The 19,500-nt window shown below is 43.2% G+C and overlaps 1 protein-coding gene across 1 annotated transcript in view; it reads left to right on the forward strand.

The window, feature by feature from the left end:
* The window catches only part of CHN2 (chimerin 2), a 208,895-nt gene that overhangs the window by 108,184 nt on the left and 81,211 nt on the right, over positions 1–19,500 (forward strand). The window contains exon 2 of the mRNA XM_084896988.1: positions 16,955–16,993. Coding sequence (XP_084753114.1) covers positions 16,955–16,993 — 39 coding nt within the window. The remainder of the gene's footprint in view (positions 1–16,954; positions 16,994–19,500) is intronic.

Consider the following 19,500-nt stretch of genomic DNA (forward strand, 5'->3'; position numbering starts at 1 on the left):
TAGCCAACTGGGGAACTAAGGGCAGAATTCTGCTCTAAACTCATGAAGTCCTAGCACCATTTTATACTGAGCATGTTCTGTTTCTACCACTAGCATTTTCCTGACTGATTTCATCTCTAGCTCTAGACTTCTTTCTGGTTTTTCAATTTATGACCCTGCTCCATCCCAGACCCATCAACGAGCCAGCAGCTGCAGAGGCAGGGCCTTTGATAGCAGTGAGCTCTGGTTTTTCAGCAACGATGGATGAGAATCAGGCACAAGATGAGTGTGCAAGCTGGGGAGATAGGACTAGATAAAAACAACAGACACATGCACTATGGGACTGGCAGTCCTTGACATTTGGAAGATTGCCTGGTTTTTGATGATCAGTAGGTTTGACCACCCTGCTATCAGGAAGAATTAAAACCCATTTAAAAAGCCATATGATAAATGTATTCCATCTCATAGTTATTATTTTACCGCATAAGACAAATGTACAAAATTTTGACAGATCGAGTTGTAGCAATTTGACATCACAAAACTGTGTTGAGGAATTAGATACATTCTTATAATTCTATTGGGAAATAACTGGTTTTAGAAAATGTCCATCGCATTGCAGGTTGTCATGTAGCTGTCCCCTAAGTGTAAAGATTGGGGCCAAAGGGCTAGAAGAGAATGAAAAAGTCCAGTGCAGACATAGCCCTATATATGGATGCAGGAAGCCTGTGTGGGGATAACTCTGTCCATATTGGCTGTATGATCTCCAAGTCAGTATTGATACCTTGGGTTATTTACTATGACTGAAGTAAGTTATCTAATAGATAGATACCTTTACCGTACATGAGTGTAATAGCTTTGGAAACAGTGGTTATATAAAATACGTTTAGAAAGGCATCTAAAATTCCACAGGAAAGATCTCAGTGGTGGTCCAGTCAGAGTATGTCTGCTTTCCAGAACCATCTATTCAGTACAGTGTGCTCACAGGAGCAGAACGAGGGAGCCACTCCAGCCTTCTTGGTCTCTGTGGTGGGCAGGCGAGGAGGGCCTATCACCATGTAACAGATGAATTCTGAACATAGAACCAGTTTTAAAGAAGCCACTGGTTGCATATGGAGACCCTACAAATGGCTCTTGCTAAAGGCTAAGCCTCTTGACCCAGTGCCTGGTTCGGTATCCGTGGTCTGATAGCGCCCAGAGGAGCACTCACTTCCTGCTGGGGATACACCGCCTTGGACATGGGAAGCCCCTAAGTGCTTGGACCCAGACACTGGAGATGAAGGACCTGTGTTATTTCAGGGCCCCAAATCTAGTCATTTCTGGCTGCTTGCTTTTTTTTCCAGTCTTGGAGTGCAGACAGCCAAATTGTAGGCACTCTAGTGAGTGGTCTGGATCCAAGTGTAGGTATGTCAGGTATGGCGCTCTACATACAAATCCTGGCTTGGGGGGAGACCTTCAATGTGCTCCATTGTTCTTCCCCTTTTCCTCCCACCAACCAGCCTGTGATGGTCACGTGGCCCCCTCCAACACTGTGACTGATTCTTCTGCTTTACTGAAAATACGGTGCTGGAATAGACATCCTTAAGGAGAATCTGATTTTTTTCTTCTACTTTGATAGTGGCCGCTCAAGCAAGCATCTTTTGAGTACCTGGTGTGTATAAAGCTCTGCTTTGAGTGGTGCTGAAGAGCGGAGTGCTGCAGGGGAGCATTGGGGCTTGGGGCCACCAGAGAGTCTTTCTCTGGGATTCACACGTTCTTTCATTCCACTGAAACCCAGAGATGCTCACTGGGAGCAGCCGTGGGGTGGCTCCTGCCTAGAAGGGAAGGTGAGGAGGCAGGATGCCCTTGGAGAACTCCCCTGTGACCCTCTCCTAGCCCCTGACACCCCTTACCAGATCACAGCCGCCCTTCTATAATATTCAAAGTCGGCCTGTCCCTCTTGTGTTTGTGCGTTACAGGCAGGGAAAGATGGCTTTTGTCAAGGCCCAGGTCGCGGTGGCAATGATTAGCTGGCCTCTGTGAGAAAACACTCTTTTGTCTGAAAGGCTCTGTGTACAAACCAATAGGTCTCCCTCCTTCCCAAAATGCTTGTGTGAACTCAGTGTCCCAGTTTGTTCCTTTTACCTTCACCTTCCTCTCCCTCCCATAATCCAGAGCCTAGCCAACTCCTCCTCATCCTTCCCTGCCCAGCTCCCGTGTCACCTCCTCTGTGCAGACTTCCTTGTCACCTTACACTCACCCTGCCAGGGCCCTGGCTCCCGCCTTTGGGCACCTAGGGCTCTCACACACACCCCTCCCTCGGACTCCATTCAGTTATATTCCCTCGAGAAAGTGGGAGCTGCTTGAGGCAAAGAACTTCCTTATTCACCTATGTGTACCCAGCGCCTAACTTGGGCCCAGAAAGAGGGTGACGGGTAAATATTTGTAAAGGAACAAATTGGGAAGTTGACAAATGATCTTTCATGAAGGCACAGGTGTTTAAATATACTATTCCTCCTCATGACGATGCTGCTGGGAATAGATAAACAGGTTACAAGGACAAACAGCCTCTGCCAGGGGATAATATTAAGGAAAGATTTGTTTTAATACTTGGTCTTTGATTCTGGAAGCAGAAACTTTCACACACCACGATTAGAAAGATGAATGTAGCACTGTGCAAACAACCAGAGGGAAGGAGTCTCCGGCTGGCACGTGGTAGAGCTGTCCTGAGCGCCGTGAACAGGCAAACACCACGATAATGGCGGGGGCCAGGAAGGGGGGCTATTCTTCTTGCTCTGCTGTGTAACATAAACACTTTCTCCTTCAGGAATCCTGGGGCTGCTGGTTGTGTGCCTCGTTCTTAACCCTTTCATTGTAGAGCTGCTGATGCTGTCACCGCCCTGCCATGGCACTGACAGGAAGGCTGCCCTTCCTGCAGACGTTGGTTCGGGTATTTTGCACAAAAGTGATAAATGCATGCAAGGCGGGGTTTAATGCTGAGCTTTAAATTAGCATCTTGCAGGTCACGGAGGATGGGTGTGAGGGCGCCTCTTCACCCTTGTTTCGCCCGCTTCCTGTGCTGTTTGTGTTGCTTTGTGGTGTGTGGTTGGCGAGATGTCTGAAGTGTCAGTGCATGTGTTTGTGATCTTTAGAAATATCTTCTCGTTAAGAAGCTATTTTTAAAGCAAGTGATGAGAAACCATAGAGCACAGAAAAGCCACCTTTGAGGCCCCTCCAGGCTCGGCGCCCATTACAGCCCTGCTAGACAACCTGACCGGACCCCCTCAGCATGCACTTGATTGACAGGATCAGGCAAGGTTTAGGTTGGTTCTACGTGAAGACAGAATTCATGTAATCTTGGATCTAAGCAAACAGGTTTCACAAGTGTACTGAGTCCCTGTGATAACGTATGGTGACATAGGTCAGCCTCCCCAAGAGGGCATGTCGTTATGTGTATAGGCCACAGGTGAGCTGGCCAACTCGGGGCAAGGGTAGCGTCCTCTTGGGCCCTCAGCTTCTTTCTATGTCTGTGAAAGCAGTGCTCACCCACGGGTGGTCCGCAGACCACTGGTGGTCCATGAGGTCCGAAAGGTTGGCGATCGCTGTGTGAAAAGGTGCTGTTTGGAGATCCCACGTGACAGTGTACATGAAGGCCCACGATGCAGCAGAGCTCAGCGGGAGAGGGGGACTTTATAATGGAAAAAGCATGGTTTTTCAGAGTTGGACAGACCTAGACCTAAATACGCATCTCTGCTACTTATGAACTAGGGGATTCTGGGCACCCTCACTATTTCTCAGTGTGCTCACGCGTACAAAGGGATTAAAATGCCTTTTACATGCTTGTTATGCGTAGTAAGTGACAGCACCTGTAATGCCTAAGAACACAGGGTAATGAAAGCTTGTCAACAGAGGTTAAGCAGATGTGTTTACACTGAGGATATAGGCCCCAAATTACCTTCCAGAAAGGAGGGTGTCCTCTTCAATTCTGTTTCATACCAAATCTCTCAGATGTTGGGCCTCTCTTTCAATGGCTTTATTTTCAGCCCCCAGTGAGCTACTTTCTGGAAAAGGCACAGCACACCTGGAATTACCTCAAATAATGATAGTTTTGCCCCCATTGTAGAGGTTTTTTAAAAGGAAGCAACAAAACGTAACCCAGACATAGTCATAATTACAAGTAATCATAAACAATCCTTTTAGAATTGTTTTTATTTTTCAAATAATGTAAAAGGACAGACAGAGGACCACCAGGTCCCCCTGCCTCTCCAGAGCCACCTGCTCTGCAAATGTTGGGCTGGCAACACCTTGCTTTTAACTCTTAGCATTTTGAGAGCTTTCTAGACCAGCCACATCCTTTTAGCACCTTCTAAGCAGACTTTTAAAATATCTTAATTTTGGTACATGGTATATGCCCTTGTCTGGAATCGAACCTGGGACTTTTCAGTCCATAGACTGAGCTTAATTTTAAATTAATTTCTTGCCATTTACAGTTGATTTTTTTCAATTATAGTTGATATCCAATATCATATTAGTCTTAGGTTTATAGCATAGTGGTTAGACATTTATATAATTTATGAAGTGATCCCTTATAAGTCTAGTACCCACCTGGCACCATACATAGTTATTACAATATTATTTACTGTATTTCCTGTGCTGTGCATACATCCCTGTGACGATTCTGTAACCACCAATTTATACTTTTTAACCCCTTTATCTTTCCCTCTGGCCCCGTAAGGTTTGTTCTCTGTATCTACAGTATATTTTATTCATGTATGTAAGCTACGGAGCAGGACATGTTTGGAGCTGTTTGATTGACTGCTTGGGACTGTTTTTCTGTGATTGACGTTTTTATTGGAGGACACTTGACATACCATATTATATGAGTTTCAGGTGTGCAGCATAGTGATTGCACATAAAGTTCCCTCTAAGAAGCAGTATAGCCGGTGGTTGTGTTGTGGAGGCCACCTGCAGGGCAGTGACAAGCCAGCTGCCCTCCTGTGACACGAACACGTGTCTGGGGCTGAAGAAGATGTTCAGTGACAGCAGCGTACTCGGAGGCTAAACATGTTTGCTCTGAAAAGGCTAAGGAAGAAGCAACTATAATGTGCCTTGGGAAAAAAAATGTCTTAAATGACTCCAGAAGTGAGAAAGATAACACATAGAGAATTTAAATCAAGTTGTTCCATTAAATGTGTGTGAAGTGATGAAAGCACTATCTCTGAATGTGTGTATTATTTTATGCTGGAATTTAAATATGCATGTGTAAGTGAGTTAAATATTATGAGTCGATATCTCTGATTTCATTAATATTCCTAAAGGTGTACATATTAAAAAACATTCATGGGGTGATCTCATTAGGAGAATGAAGGCTGCCTTCTGATTAGCTGTTGTTTAGGGCCTACCCTGAGCAGTCCTAAACAAATAGAAATCAAGCCAAGTAAAGCAGGCATAGACTAAAAGGTTACCTTTATTACCAAGGGAAGATGGGAGGGGTGTTAGCTAGGTGGACTTACTAAAACCATTGATCCTCAGAATTAAGCAGAGCTAGACCACCCTTTGTTGCCAGACTAGTACCTGGTTGATAAGCTAGGCCTAGACATGGGCTGAATATTTCTATTGATAATGAAGTTGAGGAATAGTCATACATAGTACCCTTGAGGAAGAAGGACAAGGATGGATGGATGAATAGAAAGAGAGAGACAGACAGATGGAAGGAGAAGGTACTTAAGAAAGAGAGTAAGAAAGGGAGAGAAGAAAGGAAGGGAGGAAGAGAGGGAGGGAGGGAGGAAGAGAGGGAGGGAGGGAAGAAAGGAAAGAAAGAAGGAAGAAAGAAATGGAGGCAGGGAAGGAGGGGGGGAGGGAGGAAATTTCAGATAGTGAGATCTTTCATTTGTTCTAAAAAATGACAGAAAACTAAATAATGTCATGAGTTTTCCCATTTCACTAGTGCTATTTCTACGATGTTCAAACCATGTTATATCATTAAAGCACCAGGAAAAAAAAAAAGAGAGATAAACATTTTCCTTTAGCGTCTGCACTGCTGATCCCCTTGTAGGACTGAAGCCATTGGGAGCAATTGGGGGTGCGGGTGGGGGGCGAAATAAATTGGTTCTCAAGCAAACCAGATCTGGACTTGAATTCTACTTTTCTACTAACTGTGTGACCATAGGCAAATGACTTCATTCTTTGGGTTTCAGTTTTTTCATCTCTAGGAGATAAAAATCCTTGCCTTACATGACCTCCATTGTATGCTTCTTTAGCACATTGAACTTTGTCTATCATAACACCTTTCATAGTTTATTATACTAGTTTAATGTTTATTTGCCTTCATTGCTGGACTGAAAACATCTTGAAAGCAGGGACCTGGTTTTCCCTGCTGGTGGCTATACCTTTATCATGTAGCAGAGTGCCTGGCATGTAAATATTTCCTGAAAGGATGGATGGATGGATGGATGGATGGATGGATGGATGGATATGTCAGTGGGTGGGTGGGTGAGTGGGTGGGCGGGTGGGTGGGTAGGTGGATGGAGAGATGGATGGGTGAATATGTGGAGAGACAATTCAGGAAAATTGTGAAGATTAGAGATAATGCATATCTGTTAATGTACCAGACACTTTAAAATTCCTTTCTAAATTAGTAGGAAAGGAATTTCTCTCCTATTTCTACACTAGGACTCCCTCTATTTGATTCTGAATATAATACAGCCAAAAAGTCTGTCTTTCTTTGCCAGCAGCAGCATTGCCAGGACCATGATTTATGAGCTGCTTTCCTGAGAATTTAGTCTGTCTCTGCCATAACCCCTGTGTATCCAAAGAGACACAAATGCCCGCAGTAATCTCAAGACACAGCAAGATATTATAGGAGAAGAAAGGGGCTTTTCTCAGTGGCAGGAGTAGAAGGCTGGCTGGAGGAACACCTACATTGCCTTTGCTAAGGAAGAAGACATCCCCTTCTATAGGGAGGGCATGAATAGAAGAATAATTATCGAGAAATAACTGAGTAAAATAATCTTTTTCCTCTCCATTCAGTCTAACCTTGCTATCTACTATGCCTCTTTCTACCTTATGCTCTGGTCACATGCATAGGTGGCCAGGAGTGGGAAGTTCACCAGGCAGTCATTTAGTGTTTGTTGAATGAATGAATGAATGAATGAATGAGTTGATAACTTTATTTCCTCTCCTAACAGATTCCTTGTGGTTAGATTCTGCATCTTGACTTTATATCTACACCCATGTTTGGTACAATATTTAATGCCAAGTAGTCTGTAAGCTCTAGGTAAATATTTGTTGGATGAATAAATGTATGCCCAAAAGGCTTCTGGAGGAGAACCAGGAAGACATTCTTCTGATGAAAAGAATTTGTAAAGAGGCGGGCAAATGCTAGAAGTGAAAAGGGGGCGGGGAGGAAGAGAGCAGCACTCCAGAATGAATGGAAGTAGTAGGTGTGGGTTGTCTTTAAACAAACAGCATTGGAGGAAATGTGTGAATGATAAAGAAGGAAATTATCCATCATCCTGGGAGGAACAGGCTTTTTGTAGAAATTTTGGACCAGTAAGCAGGAAGGGAACCCTGGGAAAGTGGGCAACCAGGGGCAAGGCCAGTGGTTTGGCAAGAAATAATGATGTCCAAATTAGACCTCCTACTCTCCTCCATGTCACTGCCATACCTCCCCAAAGAGATGTTTATACTCCCGAGTTCTGTTTTCTCAACTTCCATTTACCCGTCATCTCACTTAGCTGTGGCTTCTGCCCACACTCCACTGCCAGGTCATCAAAAATCTCCTTGTTCTCACTTGAACAGCTTCTAAAACTCTTCCCTATTTCTCTCTTTTTAATTGTCTCCTGCCTTGCCTTTCATGTTAGCCCAGCTCATGGGTTCTCTTATTGCTCTGGTGTCTATTCATTCTCCCCTTCTTCTCAGCACTTGAATGTTGGGGATTCTGTCAAAGATCTTCTTTTCTTACTCTGAAACCCATGCTGGACCATGTCATCTGTTTTAGTGGCAAAGTTACCATCTGTATGTTAGTGCTTCCATTTCTAGATCTCCAGCCCAGATCTCTCTTCTGAACTCCAAGCCTTTTAGGTATGTTCACTTGGCTGTCCCATAGACCTCTCTTTCCAACAGGGAAAAGCCAAGTGCACCGCCATCTGCCAAACCTGCTTCTCCTCTGGTTTGTCCTGTTTCTGTGGATAGCATCACTATCCATCCAGTTGCTTATGCCAAAAACCACTCATCTTCTTCTATCCAAGCCATATGTCATTTTCTCTCCTATCCTTCTCTCTTCATACTCAATTCGTCACCAAGTCCTGCAGATTCTACTATTTCAGCATCTGCCAAATTCATCCCATTTTCTCCCTCTCCGCTGCCTCCATTTGAGTTCAGATCACTAGTGTCAACTGTCTAGGATACTGCCCAGCTCCCTGATTGGTACCACTCCGCATGTTCCCTCCCTCCAGTTTTCTCTTCCTCCTATCCAGTTTTACACAGCAGTTGGAGTGCTCTTTCTAAAATACAACTGGATGCTGCCTCCTCCTTGCTATAGTTCCCTTTCCTTCTAAAACAAAAGTAAGCCCTTACTTATCTGCCCCTGCTTCCTAGCTACTCTGAAACACACACACACACACACACACATACACACACACACACTTGGTCCATGAGTCATGCTTCATGAGCCTATTTGCCCACAAAAGCACTCTTACCATTGGCTGCTGTAGTGATGTCTAAGTGATAAAGTACCTCTTTGACTAGGCTTAATGTGCTGTGTACTGGCAGTTGCTTATGCTTTTCAGACTTTGGGGACCACAAGTCTTGCTGTTAGACTCCCCTTCCCTGAAATAGCTCTTACAGGAGCAGCTTGGACAAGGCTGCTCAAGGCTAGAAGTAACTGACTAAGGCATGGAAAGGGTCTAACTGCCCCAGACCCCACTCAGCTATCCAAGCTTTGGGAAGTTCTATCACCCACCCTCCTCTTCTACAACCTCTTGCTATCCTGTCGCCTCCTTACTTGTTTATATCCCTCAACAGAATGCAACTTTTAAGTCAGGGAATGAGATCTGTCTTTTACTAGCCCACTCTTTGTTGAGCACCTATTATACAATAGAATAGAATAAAATGGGTGGGGTCACTCCAGTTGCACTGTTTGTGCCCAGCTGAGGGGATGAGTGGGTACGGGTAGGACCCAGCCTGGACTTCTCTCACCAGGCCATATGCTCTGGCTCCAGGCTCCATCTCTCAGAGGAAGTATCTTCTTCACACACAAGTGCTGTCCACTTGCCAAGCTGTGCACCTGCCTGAAAGGGCTGCCTTTTCCTAACTCATAAAAGATAATAACCTAGGAGAGACCCAGATATTAGAAAGAAAAAAAAAAGATAGATGAGGTTGTTTCAGTCACAGTGCTCTCTGTCTAGCCTGGGGAGACAAAATATAAACAAAGAAATATACGAGCACATAGTCTGAAAATTTGGAGAATAAAAAAGTTCTGCAAAGCAGTAAGGAGGCTATCGGAGAGAGAGGTTATGGTGGATGGTCCAAAAAGTGTCTCTGAGCAGCCAGCACACTGACGCTGAGATCCAGATGACAATCCACTGGCCGTGTAGAAATCGAAGGGAAGAGACCACGAGATCTCTCAGGCTGATCAGGATGCATTCAAGGATCAAAAGAAAGGCCAGGGTGGTTGAGGTAGAGTGGGCAAGAGGGGAGACAAATGAGGTGATAGGGAGAGGTGGCCAGGGGCCCGGCCAGGCAGCACTTCCTAAGCTTACCTGCCTTGCTCACTGAGGTGTCCCCAGGGCCTGGCTCCTTGTATTTATTCAATACATACCTGTTGGATGGAAGCACCTCATCATGCCTCTGCATATGGAATAAGTGGCTCAGAACAGAAATGCCATGTGGCCCCAGTGCCCTCTAGTGACCATAAACCCCAGCCCTTAACGACTTCATCACCTTCAGAAAAATCTCTGCTCAACCTGGTCCATAGTTTCTGCAATGTCGGTTACAGATATCCCTGGGACAGAAATCCCTGATACGAGAGCCCAAACAAATGCACTTCAGGCCTCCATTCCTCGCTCAAGCAGCCGTTTCCAAAGAGAACACATGGAGGTCTCATTTCTCAGGGGGGTTGAGGGAACCTGTGGAGGGTGACCAGCATTGGAACACATTTGTGTATTCCTCAGCCAGTGTGACAGCAAGAAAGCTCTGTAACAGCCTTAACACCGCAGTTAGGATGATCTCCAGGTCATCTCACTCTCCAGTGGGCACCCTTTGTCTGGAAGGGCCTAGCAACACCGTAGCCACAGACTGCACACTCTGAACCCTCCCATGCTTCCGAAGACCCAAGCTGGGGCTTAAGTATGTGTTGAGGACACATTGCAGCATGTGGTTCCTCACTTCCATTGGGATTCCAACCCACTGGGCCCATTAAGATCATCATCTGACATAACCTGGACTGTCATCTCTTTGGGAGGCTGTCCCTTGCTTGATTGAAAACTTCTATCCATCCAGCTGCCCTGGAAAGAGACCACGACTGCAGCCCATTTGCAAATATGTGCATCAATAAATCAAAAGTGACAGCAGAGACCCGGCTCTACTGGAGCAGGGATGGCAGAGAGGGGACCCAGTTCTTGCACCTGTTTCCCACACGATCCCCCTGGAGCGGTCTGTGCAGCTTTGTTTGAAATACCCTTCAAGGTGGGGCCTCTCCAGCTTCCCTGGGAGATCTTTCTCTAAATCGGTGAATCTTTCACTCGCCTTGTTTACCGAAGGTCTGGCGTACTTTTCCGTTCATCTGCTCATACTCCGCTGAGCCAGGCGGAGGAGTCGGGCTCCCCTCGATGTTGACAGGTATTTCCTGTCTGGATGCCACTTACCCAAGTGTGGCACACCGGGTCCTCTAATTTTGCTTCATTAATCAGTCCCCACATTCCTTCACACTTGCTCCTCAGGTGGTTCCAGCAAATCGACATATTTCTGGCGCTGGAAATGTCTGGACTCTGGAGGAACAGAGCCTCCGGCTGCAACCGCTACAACTACAGGGGCTGGAGGCTTACACCCTCCTCCAAGGCCACGTGTTTCCACGTGCACTCCCAGGAGCCTTTGCGCATGCAACTCCCACTCTGCAGGCGCATACTTAAGTCTATCTGTGCATTTGCTAGTGGAGCCAGAAATTAAACTGTAGATTGATAATAGCCAGTGTTGGGGGGTAGGGGGCGGGCAGCAGGCATGCTTCCACATTGTTGAGAGGCCCAGTTGATGCATGTTTTTGAAAGCCACTTTAACAATAGCTTTTAAAAGAAAAAATACACAGACCCTTCACCCAGCAGTTCAACTTCTCATAATCTATATGACACATGTAACGTATCATCGAAGCAGTGTTCTCAAAAATTGAAAATTGCCTACATGTCCCTCTGTTGGAAATTATTACATAAAAGGATTTAATCCATTTTGGTGTCTTTATATAATGGAAGACCAAGCCACAGATTAACAGAACAACACAGGTCTATGTGCACTCACAGGGAAAGATGCCAAAGAAATACCATTCAGTTCGAAAGCAAATTACAGAACAGTATATATGATTATGAGGTCATTTTAACAGATTTTTATCCTAGCCATCGGTAGGACAAAATCTGGAAGGATTCACGCAAATCTATTAATGGCACTTTTTATTTTTTCCCTGAGGCTGGGGACCTTCTGAGGCATACCTTTTTAAATTGTGCTTTCTCTGTTTCTCATCTTTTATGCTCAGTTAAAAAGAAAAATGTTTTTGCCATGCTCTTGGTCTTTGTCATGCTCTGTGGGACACATGCTCACTATTGCCCCTGCGTCCTCTCTCTGGTCCTCAGACACCAGAGAGCTTTGCCACGTCCTGACCCCAGAATTCCCCATCCTCTCCCACAGTTCGGAACAGCAGCTCTGCCTGCTCAGGGTTGACACTCTAGCAAATGGGTTTGCTCAGGATTGCTTCCAAGTTTTCACCTGAACTAAACTTTTATTTTTGTTTTATATGTTCAGATTCTTTATGGATGATTTAATGTGAGTGGTTTTGTTACCCATTTTTATATTGTTTGATCATTTTCTAAGCACCTCTGTCTTTCTTCCCTCCCCCCACACCCCCCAACTCTTTGAGGAGAGGAGATGCCTGCTCCCAGCCTGCTTAGAATCTCTTTCTAACATTTATATCACAGAATTATCCAGAGGGGGCCGAAGGAGCCACACAAGACATTTTGCTCCAGAAACTGCCCCCTCTCTTCTTGTCTTCGCTGGCTCTTCCTGCACTAACACGTATGCACTGCATGTGTTACATGAGAATTATTTTTGTTGGTCATTTTTACTTTTTACTGTTAAGGCGGTAATTTATTTAGACAGCATGTTAAAAATAAAACCTAGCACTCCCATTAACCTATTTCACATTCATTTTCATTTTTACACAAACAATATGAATAGAAAAATTTTAAATGTAGGTGAACAAAGAAAAAATATTGAACCCTTTTATTTTCACTGTCAGGTATAGATAGCAGCTGTTAGTAATGGGGTTTATGGCCCCGTAGTTCCTTTCTCTGTATGTAAATATTTATCTTTTCTTTAAAATGGCATTATATGTAACCAATTATGTTGTGACCTGATTTGTTTAATATCTAATATAGCATGAATATTTTTCTATGCCATCAAATATTGATAATATAAGTAGCAGAGATTACTACATGCCAGACACCAGACTATTATATATATATATATATATATATATATATATATATATATATATATATATATATATATATATTAACGCATCCTCTCCTCACAACATGCAATATGTTGGATAGTGTTATTAATCTCATTTTCTAGGTTAAAAAAAACAACTGAGTCATGGAGAGATGAGATCTCTTGCTAAGGTCACACAGCTCATGAGTGACAGAACTAGGTTCTGAACCTAGATAGTCCAGCTCAGGAGGCCATGCTCTTGACCACACAGCTCTGATCCACACCTTCATTTTCATGGCGATAGTATATAATCGCTTATCTAACCAGTGTTATACACAGAGCAGTAATGAACAGCTTGTTCCTTGCTCATCTTTGTTCATGTGTTCCCTTACAACCTCAGGTTGAATTCCCATGAGTAGAATTGCTGAGTCAAAGAATTTGCATATTTTAAAAATTTTGGATGCATATTGGTCAATATATTTAAACAATACTTTTCTAAGCCTTTTGAACCCCTACCATTCATTATTTCTTTCAAACAATGTATTACTGTTTTTTGGATTTAATGATCTTTTTTTTTTTTCTTAAAACATGGAACTTCTATTCCACCTCCTCTTCTTTCCTTCTGCATTTCACCCATTTCTCTCAAATGTTTAACAAAATAATGCCCTTTTCAGAAGCATTAGGCCTGATATTGTCAGTACTTCCAGTGCCTTGCCCCTCCTAGAATTTACCCATTAGATGGGGGTATATACAGAGATGGGAGGCTGCTCATTTGACTCGATGTCAGTTTTCTGTGCTATTAATTCTCTTTTGCTTTCTCCATTTTATTTTTTCTTTCTTTTAAACTTCACAAGAGTTGAAGTAACAAATATGTCATATAATTTTTCCTGATTTCAATATATGTGAATGAGAGTGGCCTGCCTAGTAGGGATGACTGATGGGTTGGAGGCCGGGAAGGTGGGGCCTTGAGAAAGCTGCTTAATCAGCTGCATTTAATTTCCTAAGTAGTCCAAAAACTTATTCCAGGATTTTTATTTTTTTTAAGTGTCAGGCTACCCAAGAGTAAACTAAATTTTTGAAAAATTTTGTGTGAAATTGGGGCCAATGTGCATGTTGGTGAAGAGCTGTTGGAGGCCGTAAAGGTTTGTTTCAGTGTATTAAAAATAAAGAACATTATAAACTGATGAACCAAAAGACAGATATAGAGACAGTAAAACAACAAGCAGACTGTCAAATAACAGCGGGGAGGGGAGGGAGATCTGGGGGAGATAATAGATCAACCGAAGGACTTGTATACATGCATATAAGTACAACCAATGGACACAAAACTCTGGGGAGGGAGGGTATGTATGGGAGGGGGGGGGCAATGTTAAAATATGTGCACAGATAATAATTTAATTTAAAAAATGTAAAAGAAAAAAAATAAATTTATATTTTTTTTAAATTAAAAATTAAAAAAAAAAAAAAAACTTTGTGCCTGGTCCCTGGACCAAGGCCTCCAAACAGTGCACTTTAGTGGTTTGGGAAACGTGCCTTCGAGACCAAGGTAATTATAGTTTCTCCACTGATGCATGACAAATGGCCTCTCACTGTGAATTCTTTTATGGGGAAGAAAAACCTTCCATGACAACAGCACTGGAACTTAATTACAGGCTCCAGACCTGGAGGCAAGAAGAGAGATGGTCATGGGCTGCAGTCAAGGGAGAGAGGACAAGAGCATGAGCTCACCTGGCAAGAGCCAGCACGGGGTGATGTAACAATGACAACATTCATGGCACTTCATTGAGAACTTGCTATTTGCCAGGTACTGTCCCAAAAACTTTATATACATGATCTCACTTAATTCCTACAATAACCCTAAGGCATGGGTTATGCCGTAAGTACTTTTATTTTTTTCTGTTTTATAGCGGAGTATTGGGAGAGTCTTAAAAGGAGCTAAGTAACCTGCTCCAAGTTAGTTGTCAGAGGTAAGATTTGAACCCTAAAAGCTTATTCATTTACTTTAATACACACGTGTTGAATGTCTGGTATATGCCAGGTACCCAAGGGCTAGTCGTGCACAAAGGAAGGAGGCAAAATCCCTGCTTAGATGAAGTTTAATAGTGGGATGAGACCAGCAATAACAAGTCAACAAATCAATAAGTAATTTCAGTCAGTGATGTGCTATGACAGGGAGGGTCTGGGAGTGGGGTGGGGGTGAGGGGGCGATACTTTACATAAAATGACAGGAAAGGCCCCTGCCGCCCCTGAAGGTGACATCTGAGCTAAGCCCTCCACAATGGAGCCCATCAACCATGCAAAGACTTGCTGGAGAGCATTTTACCTGGAGGATCCATAAGAGCAAAGGCAGAATTCAGAGAGCTTTTGTTCTAGGAACAGAGAGAAGGGCAGAGTGGTTGGGTGATAAGTAAAAAATGGGGACATGTCTGCAATGGAGTCAAGAGGTGGAGCAAGCCCAGATGGCACAGGGCCTTGTAGGCCACAGTGTGGTGTTTGTGCTTTATTGCAGATGCAGAAGGAAGACACTGGAAAGTTTTAAGCAAGGGAGCGATGTTCTCCTGTCTCTATAGGTGGCTTTCTTCACCTCTATGATATGTTGCCAACGAAGAGCAACATATCATAGAGGTGAAGAAGGAAAGTGATCAATTGTGTATGTGAGGGCCAGTCTAAAGGAAAGTTAGAAAGTTTGGAGTCAGTGTTTCAGATGAAGCAAAAGTCTAAGTTTTTCACAGAAATGGGCAATGACAGTCATCTAATCCTATGACTTTAGGGAATCCGAGTTGAGCATCTGAACTGTACTTTCAAGCCTGAATAAGGAACTGTCTCTTATTTGGGGGGCCATTCCTCAAAATGCAGAAAGTTGCAGTCTAGGTTTTGACCATTCTTGACCACTCTTCGTCAGGGGTTGTGCTTACCTCATGGTATAAATCTCATCCAAAATAACAAGACATTGCAGCTTTGGGTAAATTATATCTTGGGGATTTACATTCCTATGTCATTTGATGTGTGTGTGTGTGTGTGTGTGTGTGTGTGTGTGTGTGTGTGTGAATGGCTGATTCTCTATTTGAAAATTTCTGGCAGTGCAGGCCTAACAGTAGAGATTTATTTGAATGAAATTACCTTTGGAGGCATTTAGTTGCTTCTGAGATAGGATGGGTTCCAGAGAGCAAGATAGTAATTGTGGAAGAATTTAATTGAAGATACCCATGTGTAATTGAGTAGGATTGGGGAACGTTCATCACTCTTGAGTTAGGTTTTATTTATAAGTAACTTATTTGTTTCTCAGCAGGGGGAAAAAATTCTCAAATTATCTTATGCCTGAGGTTAGAAGAGTTCTATTCCTTTGCACCGAACTAGTATGTGACAGTGGCACAAGGACAAGGACAGCATAAGGGTGTCTGTGCAATGCCGTGGGAGGGTGGGATGACAAAGGCAGAGCGTCCTACCTTAAAGGTGTGAATGAGAGAACTCTGCAGGTTTCCCCAGCTCAGCTCAACAGTCTGATTTGGGGGAAAGAAGTTTCCTCTGGCTGTTTAAGCTGGAGTGTGTTTCACCACGGCCTTTGCTGGGAGCTGGGAGCACTAATAATTCTGTCAGAATTATAAATTCAGCTGTCAGCACTGAGACTGTTGAGTCAACTGAACAAGCAGATTTGCTTCCATTGTCTGTTTTTCAAGCTGGTGAATAACAATTTCATCCTCTCCATTTTGTTCTAACTCTTTCGTTCTGACACTTCTGATGGCAGAGAGGTTTTCTAGAAATTTCCTATGTCACATTTTGGAGTCAATTCAAGGAGATAATGCGATTCCAATTGAATCATCGGTGTCTCCACTGTCAAACCCAATCTTTTCGGAGTTGGTTGAGTCACACAGCCTCCCAGATTTAATATTTAACATGCTTGCCACTTTGCGTCTTCCCTCAAGTCTTAATAAATGGGCTAAAGGTCTGAATGGAAACTGTGAGATAAATTATATGTTTATTATGCCAAGTTAAGTAAATACTGTTTGAAAGGGTGACTAGAGGGTACAATCAAGTTAATTGCTTTAAAAATCCTTTTGGGTGTACTGGGCTCTATGAAAATGGTTAAGTAATTGATTCTGCCACGGTAAGTGATCTGAAGGAACGTGTGTTGGGTCCCTGAGGTTGCCATGCACACTCTGTCCCTCATGCCTGGGACTGTCCAGAAATGAGTGGAGGGGCCCCGAGACACAGTGCTGCTGACACACTGTTGTTCCTCCAGAGAAGATTTGTGTGTTGACAGTTGGATGGTCAGGCTGATGGATGTTTGTCTTTCTTTTTACTCTAGATGCTGAAGAATACCAGCCTCCGATATGGAAATCTTACTGTGAGTACCTGAAGTGGGAATCTCCCCAGACGCCTGCAGCAGGCCTGCCTGGAGAGCCATTCCGGCCATTGATTTAGTGCAAAAAGCAGCCCCATCTCACGGTCCGGAAACCCTTTGTTTTTCCATTAGGGAGAGAGATTGGTCAGAGAGGTCTGGAAAAGCACTCTCCCCTGGCCGGGAGCCCCAAGGACCGCTGCCTGTGACCCACTCAGGGATCCTTATTAGAAAAAGATGCCTCTGATTTAGAGCTTTCTTTCTTTCTTTTCTTTTTTCATTTTTTTTTTTCTTCCACATTTGGTCAGCAAGGGTAAATGTTGGGTTCCTTGAATTATGTTCTTGGCCAGTATCTTGCGGCTATAAAATCCTGTGACATTTACCACAAACAGATTAACAGAAAGCAAAGAATAACGTTGGGTCACTAAGGGTGACTCCTTAGAAAGAGATCATTGTCTGATCATTGGTCACCATGCAGCTTTCCTTCATGAAGGCAGACAATTATCATCACTTGAAGGTCCTTGTCTCCTTAATATCACCCACCCGGCTAAGTGCGCCCCCCGTCAGAGAGGAAGGAGTGCGGAGAGCCAGGGACACAGGTTCTTGTTCAGGCCCTGCTTCCAGACAGCAATAAAACATAATTATTGCTATTGTTATTGATGTTGCCACTGTTTCTATTGCCCACAGAGACCTGCCGTGGGTCAGTTGCTGCGCTAGCTACGTGCCTGAACTCTCAAGTTCTCCCCGAAGCCCTAAGCAATCAGCACTATTACTATCCCGATTTCATTCATACAAGGAACAGCTCAGGGAGGTTCTGGAATGTGGCAAAGGTTTTACCAAAAGCCTTGGTGCGGCATTCAGAGTACAACCCACAGCCCACCAGTTTCCAATACTTTTTTTTCTTTCTTTTTAAAATCTTATGCAGAAGTGCATATATATATATAAATAAATATATATACTAGTACTAGTATATTCTAGTACACACACAAGATACCCATGTATGTAATACCTATGTATATATGTTACAAAAGCAATACAAAGCCACATAACAGGCAAACATTATAGAAATACATAGAGCTAAGAGTAAAAATTTCCCATAACCCATAAACCACCCTCTCCCCATATTCTATTCCTCTTTCCAGTAGCTGACCCTCTCTGTTTTGAAAGGCATATCCTTCCAAGTGTATTGGAAACATGCCCAATATTAAGGCATTTTTGCTGCTGTTGCTTCTGTTTGTCAAAATGGGTCTCCTTCAACTTGCTTGTTTCACTTCACAAGTATCTCATCTTTATCTTTTCATGTTCAGTATATATGCAGGCATCTCATTCGTTATTACATGAGCCTTCCATCTGTGAAATAAAGGGCTTGTGCTGGGTCTCCAAGGGCCCTTCTGGCCTACTGTTCTGCATTCTGATCTTCTCTTTTAAAAGCTAGTGCTAATGACTTAGTAATTGGATGTTTTTGTTTGTCCCCTAATGGAGTGTGAAGTGCTCTGACAATAAATCAACAAAATATCTGTAGCGAGAGGTATTGGATGTTCCATGACTTACCGTGCTCTGTGCACTGCCTTCACACATTAACTACCCAATAGACATTTGTTGAGTGAATGCCACTGCAGAGAACTTTACTGAAGCGAAAAGGCGGCATTGGCTCAATTTCATTTCACCTTTTGCTAAGAGACCTTGGACCACCAAATTTAGCTCTATGTCCTAAGAAAGCTAGAAGAGGCATTCATAATGGCATGTTCACAATATCAACTCTTACCTTAATGTTTTTTAACTTTGATTTTTGGATCTAACCAAATTAAGTTTTTATTTGCTCTAGAATCATAAAACTTTAGATGCAGAAGAGATGGTTGAGGCCATTTAATATAAAGCTAATGACATATAAGAAGTTCCTCTTTATTCCATCCCACTATTAGTCATCCAGGCTCTATTTGAGAGAGTCTAGTGATTTGAAATTCCAAAATCGAGAGTATGCCATTAGCTGTGCCATCCAGTCATCAAAACTCATTGACCAAGGCCTACAGAGCACCGCTGAGAAAGAACTCTCTTTTATTTGTCCTGGATCCATGAATTGTTTGAGTTCAAGCATTGGACTGCTTATTAACTCACCTGAAATATTCCCAAACTCATGCTACTCCATCTTTCTCCCAAGATTAGAATCCACTCATTTGGTCTTTTCAGCAACATGCAGTGAGCACCTCTGAATGTCACAATAAGTGTTAGGAACAACAATGAATAAAATACTTTCCTCCAATTTACAGTCTAGTAAGGGAGACATATGTAAACCACTTAAAATGCAAATGGATTTTCATAATAATATACTACTCTCTACCTCCTGTGCATAGAGCAGACTTTATAGAAGAGGCCAAATTTGCATGTGAGTCTTGAAGGATAAATAGAGGAAGGAATCTGAGGGCCTGGTAGAACTACATGAGATACTTTTAAATCTCCAAATATGCTAAAACTATAACATTTTTCTGATCTGAAAGTTCAACAAACCTATCAGA

This window comes from Pipistrellus hanaki, assembly GCF_964339955.1.
Source record: "Pipistrellus hanaki genome assembly, chromosome: 10".
NCBI classification, from domain to species: Eukaryota; Metazoa; Chordata; class Mammalia; order Chiroptera; family Vespertilionidae; genus Pipistrellus; species Pipistrellus hanaki.